The sequence below is a fragment of the Musa acuminata genome, chromosome BXJ1-3 (assembly GCF_036884655.1).
Source record: "Musa acuminata AAA Group cultivar baxijiao chromosome BXJ1-3, Cavendish_Baxijiao_AAA, whole genome shotgun sequence".
In the NCBI taxonomy this organism is placed as follows: domain Eukaryota; kingdom Viridiplantae; phylum Streptophyta; class Magnoliopsida; order Zingiberales; family Musaceae; genus Musa; species Musa acuminata.
Window position 1 is genome coordinate 2,480,792 of NC_088329.1, and position 16,709 is coordinate 2,497,500.

At 42.0% G+C, this 16,709-nt stretch overlaps 5 protein-coding genes across 7 annotated transcripts in view; 3 read left to right on the forward strand and 2 right to left on the reverse strand.

Moving 5' to 3' along the window:
* Positions 1–1,208: 1,208 nt before the first annotated feature.
* On the forward strand, positions 1,209–3,918 carry LOC135616485 (IRK-interacting protein-like). Its single transcript, XM_065115722.1, has 2 exons — positions 1,209–1,704; positions 2,236–3,918. Exons 1-2 carry the CDS (start codon positions 1,480–1,482, stop codon positions 3,721–3,723), a joined length of 1,713 nt encoding a protein of 570 aa, XP_064971794.1. The 5' UTR covers positions 1,209–1,479; the 3' UTR covers positions 3,724–3,918.
* A 514-nt stretch (positions 3,919–4,432) lies between these two features.
* LOC135616494 (probable glucosamine 6-phosphate N-acetyltransferase 2) lies at positions 4,433–7,997 on the forward strand. The gene is made up of 2 exons (XM_065115739.1): positions 4,433–5,037; positions 7,858–7,997. Exon 1 carries the CDS (start codon positions 4,510–4,512, stop codon positions 4,999–5,001), a length of 492 nt encoding a protein of 163 aa, XP_064971811.1. The 5' UTR covers positions 4,433–4,509; the 3' UTR covers positions 5,002–5,037; positions 7,858–7,997.
* A 113-nt stretch (positions 7,998–8,110) lies between these two features.
* Positions 8,111–9,623, forward strand: LOC135616490 (DNA damage-repair/toleration protein DRT100-like). Its single transcript, XM_065115730.1, has one exon. The coding sequence runs from the start codon at positions 8,249–8,251 to the stop codon at positions 9,365–9,367; it is 1,119 nt and encodes a 372-aa protein (XP_064971802.1). The 5' UTR covers positions 8,111–8,248; the 3' UTR covers positions 9,368–9,623.
* A 2,798-nt stretch (positions 9,624–12,421) lies between these two features.
* Positions 12,422–14,599, reverse strand: LOC135616513 (large ribosomal subunit protein eL31-like). Its single transcript, XM_065115782.1, has 2 exons — positions 14,415–14,599; positions 12,422–12,855 (listed from the first exon to the last, which is right to left on the reverse strand). The coding sequence occupies exons 1-2, from the start codon at positions 14,498–14,500 to the stop codon at positions 12,576–12,578; spliced, it is 366 nt and encodes a 121-aa protein (XP_064971854.1). The 5' UTR covers positions 14,501–14,599; the 3' UTR covers positions 12,422–12,575.
* A 467-nt stretch (positions 14,600–15,066) lies between these two features.
* Positions 15,067–16,709, reverse strand: part of LOC135616498 (E3 ubiquitin-protein ligase makorin-like) — an 8,268-nt gene continuing 6,625 nt past the window's right edge. For 2 of the 3 annotated variants that reach the window (XM_065115745.1, XM_065115761.1), the window contains one exon: positions 15,067–15,516. The gene's annotated coding sequence lies outside the window, so the exon portion shown is untranslated. The remainder of the gene's footprint in view (positions 15,517–16,709) is intronic. The other variant, XM_065115753.1, reaches the window with a different exon arrangement.

Genomic DNA, 16,709 nt, shown 5'->3' on the forward strand with positions numbered 1-16,709 from the left:
GGCCACCGGGGATTCTTCTCTCTTCCTGTCCGTCAGGCGTTCCGGCCTTTTCCTTCATCGACCATTCTTTTCCCCGACCAAGTGACCGTGCTGACATTGTCAACATGAAAACAGATGCTACAAAACATGGACCAGACAGAACTGACGTACCCCGACGCTTTAATCTTTTGATGTTGCCATGACGATAAGTTTCCCCTGTTTCAGGTTATGATGCAGACTGTATCCTGGAATCGAGTTCAGGATGTGTACCATCGACTTCTGCTGCATGGCCGTGAAACATCGTGACGGTAAACTTGGACATTCATACCAGCTCTCAGACCTGTGAGCTATAGAGAAGCCCATCAGCATTTTCTCATGTACCTTCGTCTTATTTTGGATCGTTTTCCACTCGCTGTAACTCCCAAGTGAAAAATCTTCATTAGATTGACTGGTTTGAGATGTGCCAAAAGACATAGGACAAGCTTCAGATTCAAAATCTCCATGGCTGCTTTTACATCAACCCTGCTTTCCTTTTCTTTCTTCTCTCGAGACTGGCGCTTGATTCCATCTAATTTGTTGATGGATACAAGAAACTCCTTGCTTTCTTGGCCTTTCCTGGATGGAGATGTCTCCTAGACATTTGCTGGCGGAAACTCCTTGGGGTTCACATATTTCTTGCCCATTTCTTTTGCAGACAGTAGCTATCACACAAAGATCAAATCCTTTTACCATTATCAGGTGCCAAAAGAACATGTGGTCGATCGATCCACCCCAAGATCGAACAACCAGATAGCTTAGTTGGCGGATAATGAACTCTCGTGCTGGCTGTAACGTAAACTCCGAGACAGAACAGATTTAAAGATAAGCAGCGTCGATGTTATCCTTTGCAGGTATTGATAGATTCCTATCATCAGTCGTTCAGTAATATTTCTACTTGATCTGCGCCAACACCCTTAACCGAACTACAAAATGGTTTCCTCGCAGCTCGAACGAAAGTATGTGATGGCTGCTGATTATTTTTACCCTATCAAACATTGCAGTTTCATCTCATATAGTATCGGAATAACTTCGATTTTCCTCATATATATGAATTTTCTTTTGAGAAGATTAATGTGGCTTAAAATTTAAGAGTTTTGGTGTCTTGAAATTGAGCAGATCATTAGCTCGACCTTATATGCGAACCACCTGAGCTGGTTGAAATATGTCGTAGGAAATGTTACTGCCGGGTGCATGTTACCGGAGCAGGCAAGCTTTTCGTCATTCGTTGGTTCCTCAGTATGTCTATATTAACAGCTGCTCTCCTCCTCACTGTGTCTATGTTACAAGTCTCTGCTCTCTGTCCTCCCCCATCTCCGACCTTTTAGAGTAAACCAGCCTTGGATTTTCTCTCCCTTTCTTCCTCCTACTATATTCTTGTCGAAGTTTTCTCTTTGAGTATTATGACCCCTCCACCATGTCCTTCTGAGTTCAATCCCCACCCTTTGATAGCTTCTAGCCGCCATGGCTTCTTCTACCGCTTCTTCTCAGGCGCATGAGACCCAAAGAGAGGACTTCCAGGCCGCCATTGCCAAGGCCGTGGAGCTGAGGTCCCTGCACGCGGCGCTGCTAAAAAGGAGCAACCTTGGTGGCTCCGCGGTCCTCGGGCCCCCCGTCGGCGCTTCTCCTTCGCTCTCGCGGCATTCCAATCCGCTATCCGCCGCCGAAGACTACCCTGTCTTCACACCCGTGAGAACTCTCGATGCCCTTCGCCTTTTACCTCATTTGCTTGGCACCTAGAGAGGTTTTAGTTTCCGTTTTCGTTTCCCTGCGGGAAGGGAAAAGCCTTATCTTGGCGTCGGTCTTTTGAGTGTGCTTTGTTCGGTTCGACCTTGGTGGATTCACGACGTCAATCTATGATCAGTTCTATACTAAATGCATATGCTTCTTCAAGGATTTCTCAAGCACTATCTACAGGTGCCTGGCCAAGAAGAAATTGAAATGTCCTAAGGACCAGGAGTTTTGTATTGCTGTCTTTCTCACTATGAACAGGTCACCAACTAGTATAGCCAACCATACATGTTCCTTGCTTCCCATAAATCAATTGTGTCGGAACCCATTCATTATATAATGCAGACTGAATTGATTTGCATGAATCAGCATTGAGATATATCAATACTCTCTTTAGAGCTGATGCTGGCTGGTTGTAGGGAATTGCTGTTAAGTTTCTATCATTTATTTGGTTCTTTGCTTGTGACTTCAGTTGTCTATGTTTGACAGAGCTATGAAGAAGAACCCTTATGGGATCGTCACTATATCCAACCAGAGAATCGAAGCTTATCAGAAACCTGGAGATCTATCAATCTACGAACAGGCAAAAATGATGAAGCAGTAAACATGGCTAGAAATGTAGTTTCTGCCTCCAACAGTGAGCAAAACGTTTGCTTTACGAATGAGCATTTCTCCAAGAGAAGCACATGCGTAAACCACAAACTGCAAGCTTCTCTGATAGCCGATGTCCTCAATTCTTCAAGCAGTGGAACCAGTCCAGCATATGAAGCCATCACAACATGCAACTCATGCAAGCCTGCAACCATTAATAGGGAATCTGAAAGCGAGCACAAGAAGTCGAAGTTAGTGACAAGCTCATCGCATGAATCGGAGCCACCAATACAAGTGCATACGAAGCACAGAGGACCTCTTTTATCATGGTTATTTCCAAGATCAAAAAAGAAGCCCAAGGCAGAGATGTCGCCGAATCCAATAGAATCTGAAGACATGGCCCAACTTCTGAAGGAGTGGGGATTACTTTCGCTTGAATCACTGAAGAAGGAGCTGCTTGAAGCGAACAACAACAGAGATGCAGCTCTTGCAGAAGTTTCCGAAATGAGATCTTCACTGGGAGAGCTACAACAAAAGCTAGTCACATTAGAAATACATTGTGAAGAGCTGAAGAAGGCTCTAAAGCAGACAAAGCATGTGAAGAACGATCAGGTTCTGGACAGGCCTAATTTGTCAAGGAGGACAAAATCCAGTGGTGGCATCAAAGACAATCTGATGCCCGTCAGCCACGAGGTGATGGTGGAGGGTTTTCTGCAAATGGTATCAGAAGCCAGGCTATCAATCAAACAGTTCTGCAAGATGCTGATACATCAAATCGAAGAGACTGATTGCAATCTGATGGAGAAGCTGAATCTGCTTCTCCAACCTCACCGGATGGCATTAAGTAATAAATACTCCAAAGCGTTGACAAACCATATTGTGGAAGCTCTCGTCAACCAGTCTATGTATCAGGACTTTGAGAACTGTGTGTTCCAGAAGAATGGCTCGCCAAAGTTTCTAGATCCACGGCAAGATCGTCAGGAGAATTTCTCATCATTCATTTCACTTAGGAACTTGAGTTGGAATGAAGTGTTGTGCAAGGGGACGAAGTCCTACAGTGAAGAATTCAGCAGGTTTTGTGATAGAAAAATGAGCTGCGTTGTCTCCTTGCTAAATTGGTCTAGAGCATGGCCTGAACAGCTCCTCCGGTGCTTCTTTGTGGCCGCCAAATGCATTTGGTTGCTTCACCTGCTCGCTTTTTCCTTCAGCCCACCTCTGATGATATTGCGAGTTGAGGAAGACCAAAACTTCGATCCCCTCTACATGGAAGAGATTCTTTTAGGCAGAAGAAGAGCACAAATCCCAGGTCGAGTTAAGACCATGGTCGTGCCGGGGTTCTACATCGAGGATAGGGTTCTCAGGTGCAGGGTTCTTTGCAGATACTAGCGATTACTTCTCTTTGGCTTTCTTTGTTTGTCATGGATATGGTGCTTCCGCGAGCTGTTGAAATGTATGTCTTCTTTCTCTTTCACCAATAATTGTTTGGTTGCAAAGAGATGTTGCCAGTATTTTTCTACTGAGGAGTCATTTTATATGATATATATAATTACGATCTATGGATTATGGGAAGGGAGAGGATAATTATTAATTTTCTTTTATTTACATTATATAAAATGCTGATCAAAAGGTCTGATCATATATAATCGTTGGGTTTCCATCTTTTTGTTTGAATCTACTTAAATAGCATAATGACCCAAATAAGTCGATCAGCTCATGAAAAATGAGACTAATTATATTACCTTATGTAATTAGTTATCTTTAATATTTTAATATATATATATTTTTAAAAATTACATTCAAATTTTTATACTTACGAAAATAAAACATTAAGATCTTTATATTTATATGATTAAAAATATAAAAAAAATATTTTAATAAATTTTGAGAGTATAAAAATCAGATATTAAAAATAATTAATTAAAAAATAATATATAATTAGCTCCCCAAAAAAATCAAGTGATCTTTACGTGAGGCTCCGTCTCAGCCCGTAGGGTACGATCCGGATCGCTTATATTTCAAGCTAACTATTCGGATTTGGACTCGGATCCTGATGGATCCGATAATCTTCGTGCATAGAAATAGTTGTTGCCTCTCTCCCCCTCTCTCTCTCTCTCTCTCTCTGTGTCTAACCCGATCCAGGAAGCGAACCCGGAGTGGAAGGTGTCGGGCGGAATGGACGAGCGATCGGAGACGACGGCGGTCGACGGTGAGGAGGACGATCTGCTTCTCCAGCTACGCCGCCTCGAGATTTCCGACAACGCCAAGGGTTTTGTCGAGCTACTATCTCAGCTCAGCACTGCCACCGCCCCCCTCTCCGACGCGGACTTCCGCGCCCGCTTCGCTGACCTCGCCGCCCTCGGTGACGACCACCTCATCGTCGTCGCCGAGGACCGCCACGCCGGCCGGATCGTCGCTACCGGCAGCGTCTTTATTGAGCGCAAGTTCGTCCACGGTGGCGGCAAGGTCGGCCACATCGAGGACGTCGTCGTCGACGCCGCCGCCCGCCGCCGCCGCCTTGGGCAGCGGGTGGTTCGTTACCTTTCGAACCACGCGAAGGCCGCTGGCTGCTACAAGGTCATCCTCGATTGCACGCCCGATCTGAGGTCGTTCTACGAGAAGTGCGGGTTCACAGAGAAGACCATCCAGATGGCCCTCTACTTCTGATCGATGAACGAACCCATCGTCTACTTCGTTTCTTAGGTAAACCCAGATCCATTTGCTCTGCTGTTTAGTTGAGTTGTGCCGCTTCCGCTTATCTGTTGGGTGCATGATTCTGGACATGCCCGTCAAATTTTCTTGAAATGTTGCAATAATTCGAAATGTTCCCTTGCTTGAAAAATGTGAGACAATTTGATTCGGAGGATGTGCAAACTGAGGTCTAGAACCAGCTTGCTATTCATGTAAACTTGCCACTGAGTGTGGGTGGAAGATCTTGGTTCTTTAAGCAATCAACAGGATCGTCTTCGACATATTATCAGCTGAAATTAATATTATTAAGTAAAAAAAAAAGAAACCTACCTGTTTATGTTCTTCCTTTGCTTGAGTTACATTATGTATGTATGAGGTTAGTTTTTTTCTTGCAAATGAATCATGCAATGTGCATTCTCTTGCTGGTATCTAAGATCAATAGCGTATGCATATTTAGTCACATTGCATGATTCATTGTATTAATGGGTCCAGATGAGGTGAGTCATGATCTAATGTATTAAAGGTAGGACAGAGCATGCCGAGAAACCAACAAATCATCGTGAATGCAGGTCAGTGGAATTAGGTTTAGTCACTCTTTCTTGAGTTAAATTGAGAGCTGCCAAAGAAATTCTAGAGATTTATTGAAGTTGCTGAGCATCTTTTAGTAATTCAACAAGGCCTTGTACAAAATGGAACACCTTATTCTGTTCTTTATGTCACTTGTTCTCTTGTAGTAAGTAATGAAAAGATGGTTTAATTTTTCAAGTTCGCACATGTCTATTGCCTCAGAAAGCAAAACTAGTTTGATCCTATTCATGCCTTTCACTTCTGCTAGTGTTTATGCAGTATTAGTCGCTTCTTTTTGGAAATCTGTCACAAAAGCCGGAATTGGTAAAGGTTTCATCTATTGTAGTATGACATTCTGTTAATTCTCGTCTAAATTTCATTGATAAGAGATGCTTGCTAGGCGTCTGTATTTCATCGATTTGATATATTTTTTGGTTAAGAAATGCACTTATTGTGTCTTTTAATTATAAATCTCTTCTTTCTACTATATGGTCCTTAGCAAAATCCATGTTGACATTGAGATTATGATTTCAAAAATCCACAATTGGTACCAACCTCCTCTCCGGAGAGACAAGCATTTTTCACCAAGTAAAAGGCTTAGTTTCATTGCTATAAGTTCATAGACCAGTTATGATTTTTTCTCCTGGTTGCTGATTGTTTTCATAATTATGGATTTTTCCCCTTAGAAATTGATGATATTAAGCCCTTGTAGACTTTTAAAATTCACACCTCCTAGCTCCAATTCTCCTTTGCTGGCCATTTCCAAATTTTCATCATCAAAATTTTTTTTTCATTGAAGCTAAAATTCTTACTCTGGTTCTACTACCTTCCTTTCTTTCACCATGATCTGTCAGTCTTGAGTTTTGTTCTTTCTTTCCACTATGATTTCCAAGATTGAGTTTAACAATTGATTTAATACATCGGTTCATGGTCACAAGCTTACAATAAGTTTCTGAATAGCATAATTTAAAAAAGCAATTTCATTAATTCTGAACATAATTGCTGTAGTGCATCAAACAAGAATCGGAAACAAACTATATAAGAGAAGTTGCCAATGAATCAGAAATTATTCTTACACTTCTTATCCTGTAATGAAAAAAATAGGGTCAACCTTTGCATATGCTGGGATTCACATATTATTTTTCTCATGTATCCACCCTTATTATATATCTTTAGAATATTGACTTGAGTTGAATAAATGTATTAATTTATCTGAAGAACTTGTGTTTAATTAGTTGATGCATGAAAGGATATTGAATTCATAGCTATAGATAATCCTAGTAAATGTGTAATAGGAAGAGGATGGCAGAATGCTTGTTGTGGTATCTGGATAAGACTTTTAATTATTTTATTTTGTGTTTAGCATATAGAGGCCCCATAATAAAGTTGGAAAATAAAAAACATCAAATGACATAAATAGTAAATTTGGAGTGAAAGATGGGAGGTTTGAAAGGTAGTAGAGAAGATAACAAAAGAAAAATAGCAGAAGAATTCTAAATTAAGAAAGAATCTGAAATGAGGTGTCTTTTCATTGATCAAAATCTGTGAAGTATTTCTATCATTAATAAATTGCAGATGGGCTTTCATTAATGCTTTATTTGTACCTACTTGACCAGATCTAATATAGAGCAGAAACTGAAACCAAAATGAAATACTTCTCCCATGTCTTGTCGAAGTCTGTAACTATGGCTATTTTTGCCTACCTAAATCAGTTTGACCATCAGTCTTCATTAATCTGCATCTGCTCTTAAGATACAGCCACAGTATGCAACTGTACTTTCTTGAAGTAGGATGGATGTGTTTTCCTCAATTCCTCTACTTCTTATTCCTTCATATAGGGTTGTATGTATGATGCGATTCTTCTTTTTATGACTGATTCGATGTTCTTTTTACTGAAATGTGTCGTAAAGAATTCTTATTGTTAACTGTTATTATTATAGGCTGATATTAGACAGAGCATTGATTTATTAGACAGAATTAATTTCTTAGCCGATAAATTTCTGTTCATTAGTTCCATACCTGTTATGCTCCTTACAGCAAAGCAACAAGCATTGAGTGCATCCAAGCTCTAAATATCTCTGTTTTCTAGTGCATCTTACCTGGAAAGTAGTCTCTCCTGCATCAAGTTGTAATGTCAGGAAGGAATAGCAGTGTGTTTACATGGCAAAAAAAAAAAAAAAAATCCAAATAAAAGCTCATAAAATATACAGTAAACTATGTGTCCTCCAAAATCATCCTCGTGATATAAATGTCGTTTGTTTGCAGGGGAACGAGCAAATATGTGCAATTGTTGGGGTGCCTCCGTGCGCAGTTGCCATCTGTATTGGCAATTAAGACGAGAATTCGAGGATCGTGCGCTATCTCGTCGGAGCCTTCGCACGTCACCATCGAACCGTTGGGCTGTCTACGTGATTAACATCATCATCTTTTAGCTGGACAAAGGACCGTCGTGTTCGCATTAACTGATATGGGCCCACGTCACCCAATCCCTTGATCCGGCCCATGCTCTCCCACTTTGCGATTCCGCCGCTCAGGTATGGACACGCGTTTCCTGACGTTCGGTTACTGCTGTTACTTGCATTGGACCTGTATCCGGAGTTGTTATTAAAAGGGCGAGGGCAGAGAGCAAACCCCCGCCGGACCATCCCCTCCATCCATGGCGCCTCATTTGCTCTCTTTCGTCCTCGTCCTCGTCGTTATTGCGGCCGCGGCGTGCGTCCGGGGCAGCTCCGGGTGCCCGACGTTGGACCGCGATGCGCTCCTGGCCTTTCGCTCCGCCTTGTCCGAGAAGCGCCTAGGAATCTTCTCCTCGTGGACGGGCGACGATTGCTGCTCCCAGTGGTACGGCGTCAGCTGTGACCCCACCACCGGGCGCGTCGCCGGCATCTCCCTCCGCGACGAGTCGGAGGACCGCATCATTTCCCGCTCCGGCCGATCCCGTGGCCTCATGTACGGTCGCATTTCGCCGGAGATCTGCCGCCTGGACCGTCTCACCACTCTCATCCTCGCCGACTGGAAGCAGATCTCCGGGCCCATTCCTCCCTGCCTCACCTCCCTCTCCTTTCTCAGCATCCTTGACCTCGTGGGCAACCGCCTGTCCGGCCCCATCCCCAACGACATTGGCAACCTCTCCCGCCTCACCGTCCTCAACGTCGCTAACAACCAGATATCCGGTTCCATTCCCACCTCCATCCTCGCCCTCTCGTCCCTCATGCACCTCGACCTCAGCAACAACCAGATATCCGGCCCCATCCCCGGCGACTTCGGCAACTTGCGCATGCTCAGCCGCGCCATGCTCTCCCGCAACCGCATCTCCGGTAGCATCCCCTCCTCCGTCGGCCATATGACCCGGCTCGCGGACCTTGACCTTGCCCATAACCGCATTTCCGGGGAGATCCCCGGCAGTCTCGGGTCCGTGCCGGTGCTGTCGTCGCTGTATCTCGACTCGAACCGGCTTACCGGCCAGATCCCGACGGCGCTGTTTTCCAGCCGGGGGCTGGGCATATTGAACCTGAGCCGGAACGCCGTGGAGGGGGAGATACCGGACGTGTTCGGCTCCCACTCGTACTACACGGCGCTGGATCTGTCATACAATCAGCTGAGAGGCCCCGTGCCGAAGACGCTGCTGACGGCGGCGTTCGTTGGACACTTGGGTCTCAGCCACAACCACCTTTGCGGCCACATCCCTACCGGCTCCCCGTTCGACCACCTCGAGGCGGCGTCCTTCGCCAACAATGACTGCCTCTGCGGCGGACCGCTGCCAGTTTGCAAGTGACCCCGCGCGGTGGCGGTGTAAAGATCCCGGTAATGGTCGGTGAGCTGTGTGTGTGTGCTTACAAGTGACGCAATTAATGCCTTAGGGAATGTTATCATTAGAACTGCATTTTCGTGATTCTTGAAAAGCGTAGAACGGGACACGTCTTCGGATAATTGTGGATAATGTTGAAGAAGTGAACGGTGTTGCGCATGCACTCATCACCGTGTCCCATTGGTTGATTTATGCTCACCGGTTGGATTTGGATTGGCCTTGAGATAGCAGCTGTTGCAAGTCATTCTTAATATCTGATTGAAATGTTTTGTTTTTCGATTTTGCCTTTTGCAGCGGAGAAAATAAAAGATTAATTCTTGAAAAAAAAACAGCTACTATCTTTATAAAAAAAATTAAGATAGCATGCTAGTTTTTTTAAAAAAATTTACTGGATATTTTTTAAAAATAATGATATTCCGTAGTCATCGCTTTCATCTAGTACCATCGTTCTTGTCGAACCATACAAGTTATCGTTGGCCTTATTATCCCAACTCTCCTCCTCTCCTCATCAGTCCTATCCTTACTTTTCATAGCTTCTATGGCTAATGATGAAGATGCAAGCAGAGCAATCGAGAATGATAACAATGAGGATAAGGTCTCCGTCACAAGTCACCTTCTTGTGTGGTCATATTTGTATCGTGGGTGATGAGCGACCATACAAAACTGAGCTAAGATTAAGTGCATAAGTCAATACCTAGGCATAGATGTAGGATACAATTTAACGAAAAAAGAAATAAAATTATAAAAACGATACGTGAAAAATTTCCAATGATAAGATATGGGAATTCGATCTAAGTGAAAATGGATGAAAATTGATGAGAATGTTGCGGAACTTTTCATGAAGTATATAATAATCGAGGACGTCAATGATTAGTTCAGCGGATTAAAGTAAGCGATTAATCATTGGTCACGTGATCCTCATCATGAGACGGGCATCGATGAAGGAGACCAAAATACTCAGACCTCGCCGCCGCATGGTGCAATACACGTACGTTCCGGAGTTGGTACTGTTGCAGTAGTAGAGATCATGGCCAAGCTTAACGTAGCAAATCTAATCTGGGCGGTGTTTTCTATTGAAGAAAGAGACCCTTTTTAGTGTGCCCCAACATCTTATTCATTCAAGTTAAAGGCAATCTCTCTCTCTCTCTCTCTCTCTCTCTCTCTCTCTCTCTGTGGCTTCTTCTATCAGTTGTATGGGCTTCGCAAAACTGATTTGGACTAATTGTGGCCCATTAAAGCACACCAAAAGGGGCTTTCGGTAGCACAATAAAGCCCACCAAAACTGGGTTTTTGTTCGGGTTGGTGTAACTAAGAAAGGGTCTCCTTGCCCATCTTCCATCGAAGGCGATCGCGTGGGCGGCCGACTAAGAGCAGCGGCGCAGACAAGGGGCGGTGGACGAGCCCCGGGACGGAGGAGCGCCCCAAGGGTTATCTCTTCAACCGGCCGCCGCCGCCGCCCCCGGGGGAGTCGAGGAAGTGGGAGGATTGCGAACTCCCTTGCTACATTACCTCCTTCCTCGTCATCGTCAACGCCAAGCCCGATCTCATGCTCGAGACCTGGGCCCACCAGAAGGCCCGATTCTGTCTCGGGTGATGTGATGAAGTGTGTATTTGGATTTTAGGGTGGGTCGGATGGGATGGCAGGGTTCGTGTATTTTGATGTGGTTCTCGCGAAAGCGGGACAACGCGATCAAATCTAGACATAAAACATGTCAATTATGATGCGATCGAATTTAACATGAAGTATCCTGATGCACTCAAATTCGATCATGAAATGCTCCCTAATGATAAATATAATCAAATCTAGTGAGAAACATCTACAACGATATGATCATGTCAAGTGTCAATCGAGGATGATGCTATTAAATTTGACTATGAAGCGTTCACTCGTATTGATACAATCGAATCCAATTATGAAATATCAACAGATGATGATGCGATTGAATTTAATAATAAAATATTATAAAACAATATTAGTTTAATGTAGTTAAATCCGATCATAAAATATAATCTAATCTGATGAATAATATGATTGAATCTAGACATAAAAGTATCCATGTAATTGAATTTGAGACAAAGTATTCCTCTTGATAATAATATATTCAAATTTAGCGAGAAGCATCCCTTGACAATGATACACGATTGAATGAGGCTACGGAGTATTAATCAACCGATAATAAAATATTATTTGTCAATGATATAATCAAATTTAATCGTGACGAAATTTAATCATGAGGCATCATCTACTGAATAATGACATAATCGATGAAGCGATGATGACATGTCAATCAACCGATGATAAAATATTGTTTGTCAATGATATAATCAAATTTAGTCGTAACGAAATTTAGTCATGAGGCATCATCTACTGAATAATAACATAATCGATGATGATGACATGTCAATCAACCGATGATAAAATATTATTTGAATAATAACATAATCGATGATGATGACATGTCAATCAACCGATGATAAAATATTATTTGTCAATGATATAATCAAATTTAGTCGTAACGAAATTTAGTCATGAGGCATCATTCGATGATGACATGAGGCATCATTCGATGATGACATGATCCGAATCTTATCATAACACACCAAACGCTCTTCGACTAAAGCCAAATTTTGCAGTATGGCCTACCAAATTCCTTATCTTCGAACCACCAACCCTTGCGATAATTGCCAATCACCTACCTTATGACACACTCGAACGCTGATCCCACACTAACTACTGAACCTTGACGTGAAAGTAACAAGTTTATTAAACATGTTGAAGGTCAGTGAAACAATGCTGTGTAGCTAACGAGAAAAAGAAACAGTATAAGCTCAATATAACCCTACGAATTGGTTGTCTATAATTGTCGAATGTTAATGTGGTTACACCGGTGACCACATTCCCTTTGGTCGATGTAAAGGTAAGCGAATTCATTTGGTCCCGTGGATAATACATCCACAACTTCAACAAAAATGGTTGTCAGCGTAAATATCAAGATCAAAAAACATTGAAGTGCAATCAGAGAAAGAAAACACCACGAGGATCAATAACAAAGTTCTTAAACATGCAAACATGAAGAACAAGACAGAAACACTACGTTGTCCAAACATGAACAGTGCATCAAAATCACCTATAAGGACTTCATTTTGACTGGTGGTGTGCCCATTGCGGCAGAAATTAGTCTGCTTCATCCACGACCTTGGTACCTAATCCCTTGAACCCCTCCGGTGGAACTTCCGCAACTGTGACCAAGGAATACAGTTCTTCTTTGGCATCCTCCTCGTCGTTCCTTTGGCGAGCAATCCTCACTCGGACTCGCCTTGGCACGCTTCGGATCCCCCTGCTCCATATGTGCTTGTTGAGCTTCACATCAACCCTGACATCTGTGGTACCCATGGCCTTCTGTGCAAACTTCTTGATCTCCTTAATTGCCTTGGGAGCCTTCTTCTTAAAAGTGCTACCCAATGAGAGAAGAGGAAGGTAAGAATAGAGGAAACAAGTGGCAGCAGCTATTACACTAAAAAGCAGTTGCCACAGCACATGATTCAGGATATTCTACATTTTCAGTAGAAAATTCATCTTGGGAACACCAGGCAGACAATGACAAACACAAAATCTTTCTGATCACAAGCACACAGATCTCGCTTCTAATTAATGTGCTTCTTTCCATCACAAACACACTCCTCTAATTTATATGCTGATACTTGCACAGTGCCAGCAGGCTATAGAGATGGTAACAGTTATGTAGTGAAAGAGTTGATGCAGGGCAAAACCAAAGTTAAGTGGTGAAAGAGTTCATGCAGGTAATACCAAATTAACATATGTTGATCTAACTTATATATGAGATTAATATTGGCTCATTCTGCACTAAAAAAAATAAGTTGAAGAATGTTTACAAAAAAAAAAAAAAAAGAGAATTCAAACACAACAAGGGCCTCATGTTGCTGTATGCCATGCGAATTACGATATGCACTCACATATCCAGGCAACAGAAAATCTTAAGAGTCATCAAATTTGTCACGATCCATCAAAAAATTTTAATGAAGATCTAAAACCTTGATGATTTTTCAAGAGGGTCCGAGATTCCTGCTGTTAGAAATAAGCCCATAGGTTGATTCAACCACCTGGTTGAGGTCATAGTGATGCTCACAACTCTTGCACTGTGCTTAACTGACTCCACCAGCTCATGGAGATACATGGTCGATGAAAGTCCTTGACAATGTTGGGGCTATCGAAGCAATCCTAATGTCATGCATATATTGAGTTTAATATTTTGCAACTTGCTGGACTGTTTACAAAGTGGCATTCAAGTCCCGTTTGGAAGAATCCAAAACATCTAGATCGATGCAATTGTCACATGCCACACATATCGGATATGCCACCTCTGCACAGGGATACATGACCACACAAGTTATTTGACCTTGTATTACAATTTGCAAAAAACTATTATGAACTCAAAGTTCAATTTATCTTTGTTTCAGATCAGTAAATTGTTGCAAAGAAATAAGCCACTGTCCTGCTACATAACATTTTCTTGGCATGATATATCAAAAGAAATATTAACATAATCATAACCAATCAATATATCATCCACCCCAACAAATTCCCCATTGAGTTTACATTTGAGATCTTTGGATATGAGACTACAAGATTCCAATACATAAAATTATTTTTTTTTATCTTTTTGTAAATGAAACCAATTTTAGATTTGTATAATGCATAAACCAGATTTTTTTGCCTGACCAATATACTACTGATCTAATAGGTTAAATTACGAAGGCTCGAAGTAATTGGCGGCACAGGTAATAAAGAACAGAAAAAAGCTACTGTTACGCTGCGGAAAGGATTAGATCCACTTGAAGATGCAACAACAGTGATACTGCGATCCTGACTAAAGCCCTTGATGGAAGGTACCTCTAACGGCAGAACAAAATGATTCAGCAATCAAAGAACTACATAAAACGAAGAAGCAAAGATCCAAGAAAATAAAGTGAAACAGGAGAGAGAGAGAAGCACCATCCATGTAAACGTTTGTGGAGATTGATCGTGTACTCCCTCGTGACCACCTCCTCCTTCCTCCCTTTATTACCCTTCTCCACCATCTTCGCCGCCGCCGCTCTCCTCGAAATGAACCCTAGCTCGAGTAGTTGGTCTCTGCGGCGGCAATGACGAAACCCTAGGGCTGCGAGAAGGTGGAATAGAAATGTGCGTGTGTGCATATATATAGATGGCGAGTACACATGTCATAAATTACGAGATCACCCTTCCCTGCCTTGAACCCGTTCGGCTCGTTTTTGCTCCACGACTTGAACCGAACCGAACCGAACCGGGGACATCCGTCGAAGACCAGACTTGAACAACATCATTCATGATGGTAAGCTCAAACTAAAGAAGATGTTCACTACCGTTTGGCGTTGCTCGAAGCTTATATGGAGGATATCAGGAATAACTGTGGCTATTACAGCACTGGAAATGGCGAGTTATGGTCAGTGGATCTGATGCGAAGTGGATCCTACATTGAATGACATGTTAAAACCATTAATCCCCAAAGTCCTCAGCAAACAGAAGAATATCCACATCTTTTATATCATATCATTTGCATTAAAATGCCCTGTATCCTTCAAAGATACACAGTCCGATTTGTTTCACTGCGATGTTTGGTTCATCATTGGCTGGGCATGGGAATTAAAATTGCATTGAAATTGAAATCGTAATGAACAAAATACAGAACAATGATACAATTAATGGCATTGGGAAGTCTCCTCGAGTTGGTAAAGATCATCAGAAGAATTGAGGCTGTCGCCAGGATGAGATTAAGAAAGGAAACACGCCAGTCTGAGCATGTGACCTGAACATTTGAACTTTCTTTTCTGACTAATAAGCCACGAGCATGGAATATGATTACAGAAATTAAGGACAAAATTCTAATCTGCATTTTCTGTTCAAAACTAAGTATACACAGATGTCTTATGCGTCACACACTGCCACTTTTTTTATCCAATATTTTTATGGTCTTGTACTTCAATTTCCTAACTTGTCCACACACAATCTACAGCCGATCAAAATGGTGTTCCCTATAACCTTCTTACCTTCATTCATATCCAGAGACAATTCTGCACTGAAACAAAGCGACATACATCAGCCACAACACGCGAAAGTATCACAAACACTAGACAGCAAGATCTGAAAATTAAAAGAAACAAATCTACTACAGAAACATGCATATCTAATTCACGTCTTTCATTGTGAATAATATGTAACAGTCGCACACCATTTGTTTCTTTCATGTTGTTATCTTCATTCCATCTCAACTTCGAAATGAGATGAAAAACCAAGCACAATTGTAGTCCCGAACCACTCATGCAGATGCCAGGTCCAAAAGGATCGATGATCCAGTTCTAAGAATATAGGAGCATCAACAACTTGCAAAACACCACAAGATAACAACAGACACCAGTCCTTATATATGAGTTGAGAGTTGAGCAGCAATTAAAGCAAGCTCCATAACCATTGAACGAGATTTAGTAATTTGTTATCACTTAACAACATAATGACAACTCTTCTAACATTCTGTGACTGCAATCCATGAGAAACCACTAGATGCACTACATCAAGGTCTCAGTCGACAGGAAGGAGCAAGGAGCATGTATCACACGACATCCAAAGAAGCATTGAACGAGTGTATATATGACCTTAACAAGCATCCCTGCCTTAGTGATCAAACCTGGGTTGCAGGCAGCTGCTAGGAAGGAATATTAGTTTCTTTGATATTTCCTGATTTGACATGACCATGAGAGTAGCTATTCCAAACAATCCATTTACCTATTCCCCTCATATCCTTTCTTCTCTTTTTTGATAGTGATCAGTATTTTAAATCATGATTATAATCGTTCAGGTCAAGTTGGAGTTGATTCAGTCTTGTTTAGATTAGGTTCCAGACTTTTCTATTTGATCTCAAAATTACACTTGTAGAGGCAGGTGGAACAAAATCCTTCTTAATATATAACTCATCAGCTGGAGAATGGAAGTCCATTTCATATTTTTCTTTCTTTTCTTTGAATAAGTTCAGCAGTAGAAAATGCTTATTCAATTCTCCTTGGCTTCTAGGCTATCACAGACACATACCACCAAAACACCCTAATGGGACTCAAAACTCTTGACCACTAAATAATGTAACAGCTACCAACTGGAGTGGGATATAGAGGCATTGATAGTTTCATAAGAGTCCTGGCAGGTCTACTGAGAGTACTACAGCTGGACAAAAAAAAGTTGCAAAAACTAAAAGCCCTTACAAGAGAGAGTTGAAGAGAA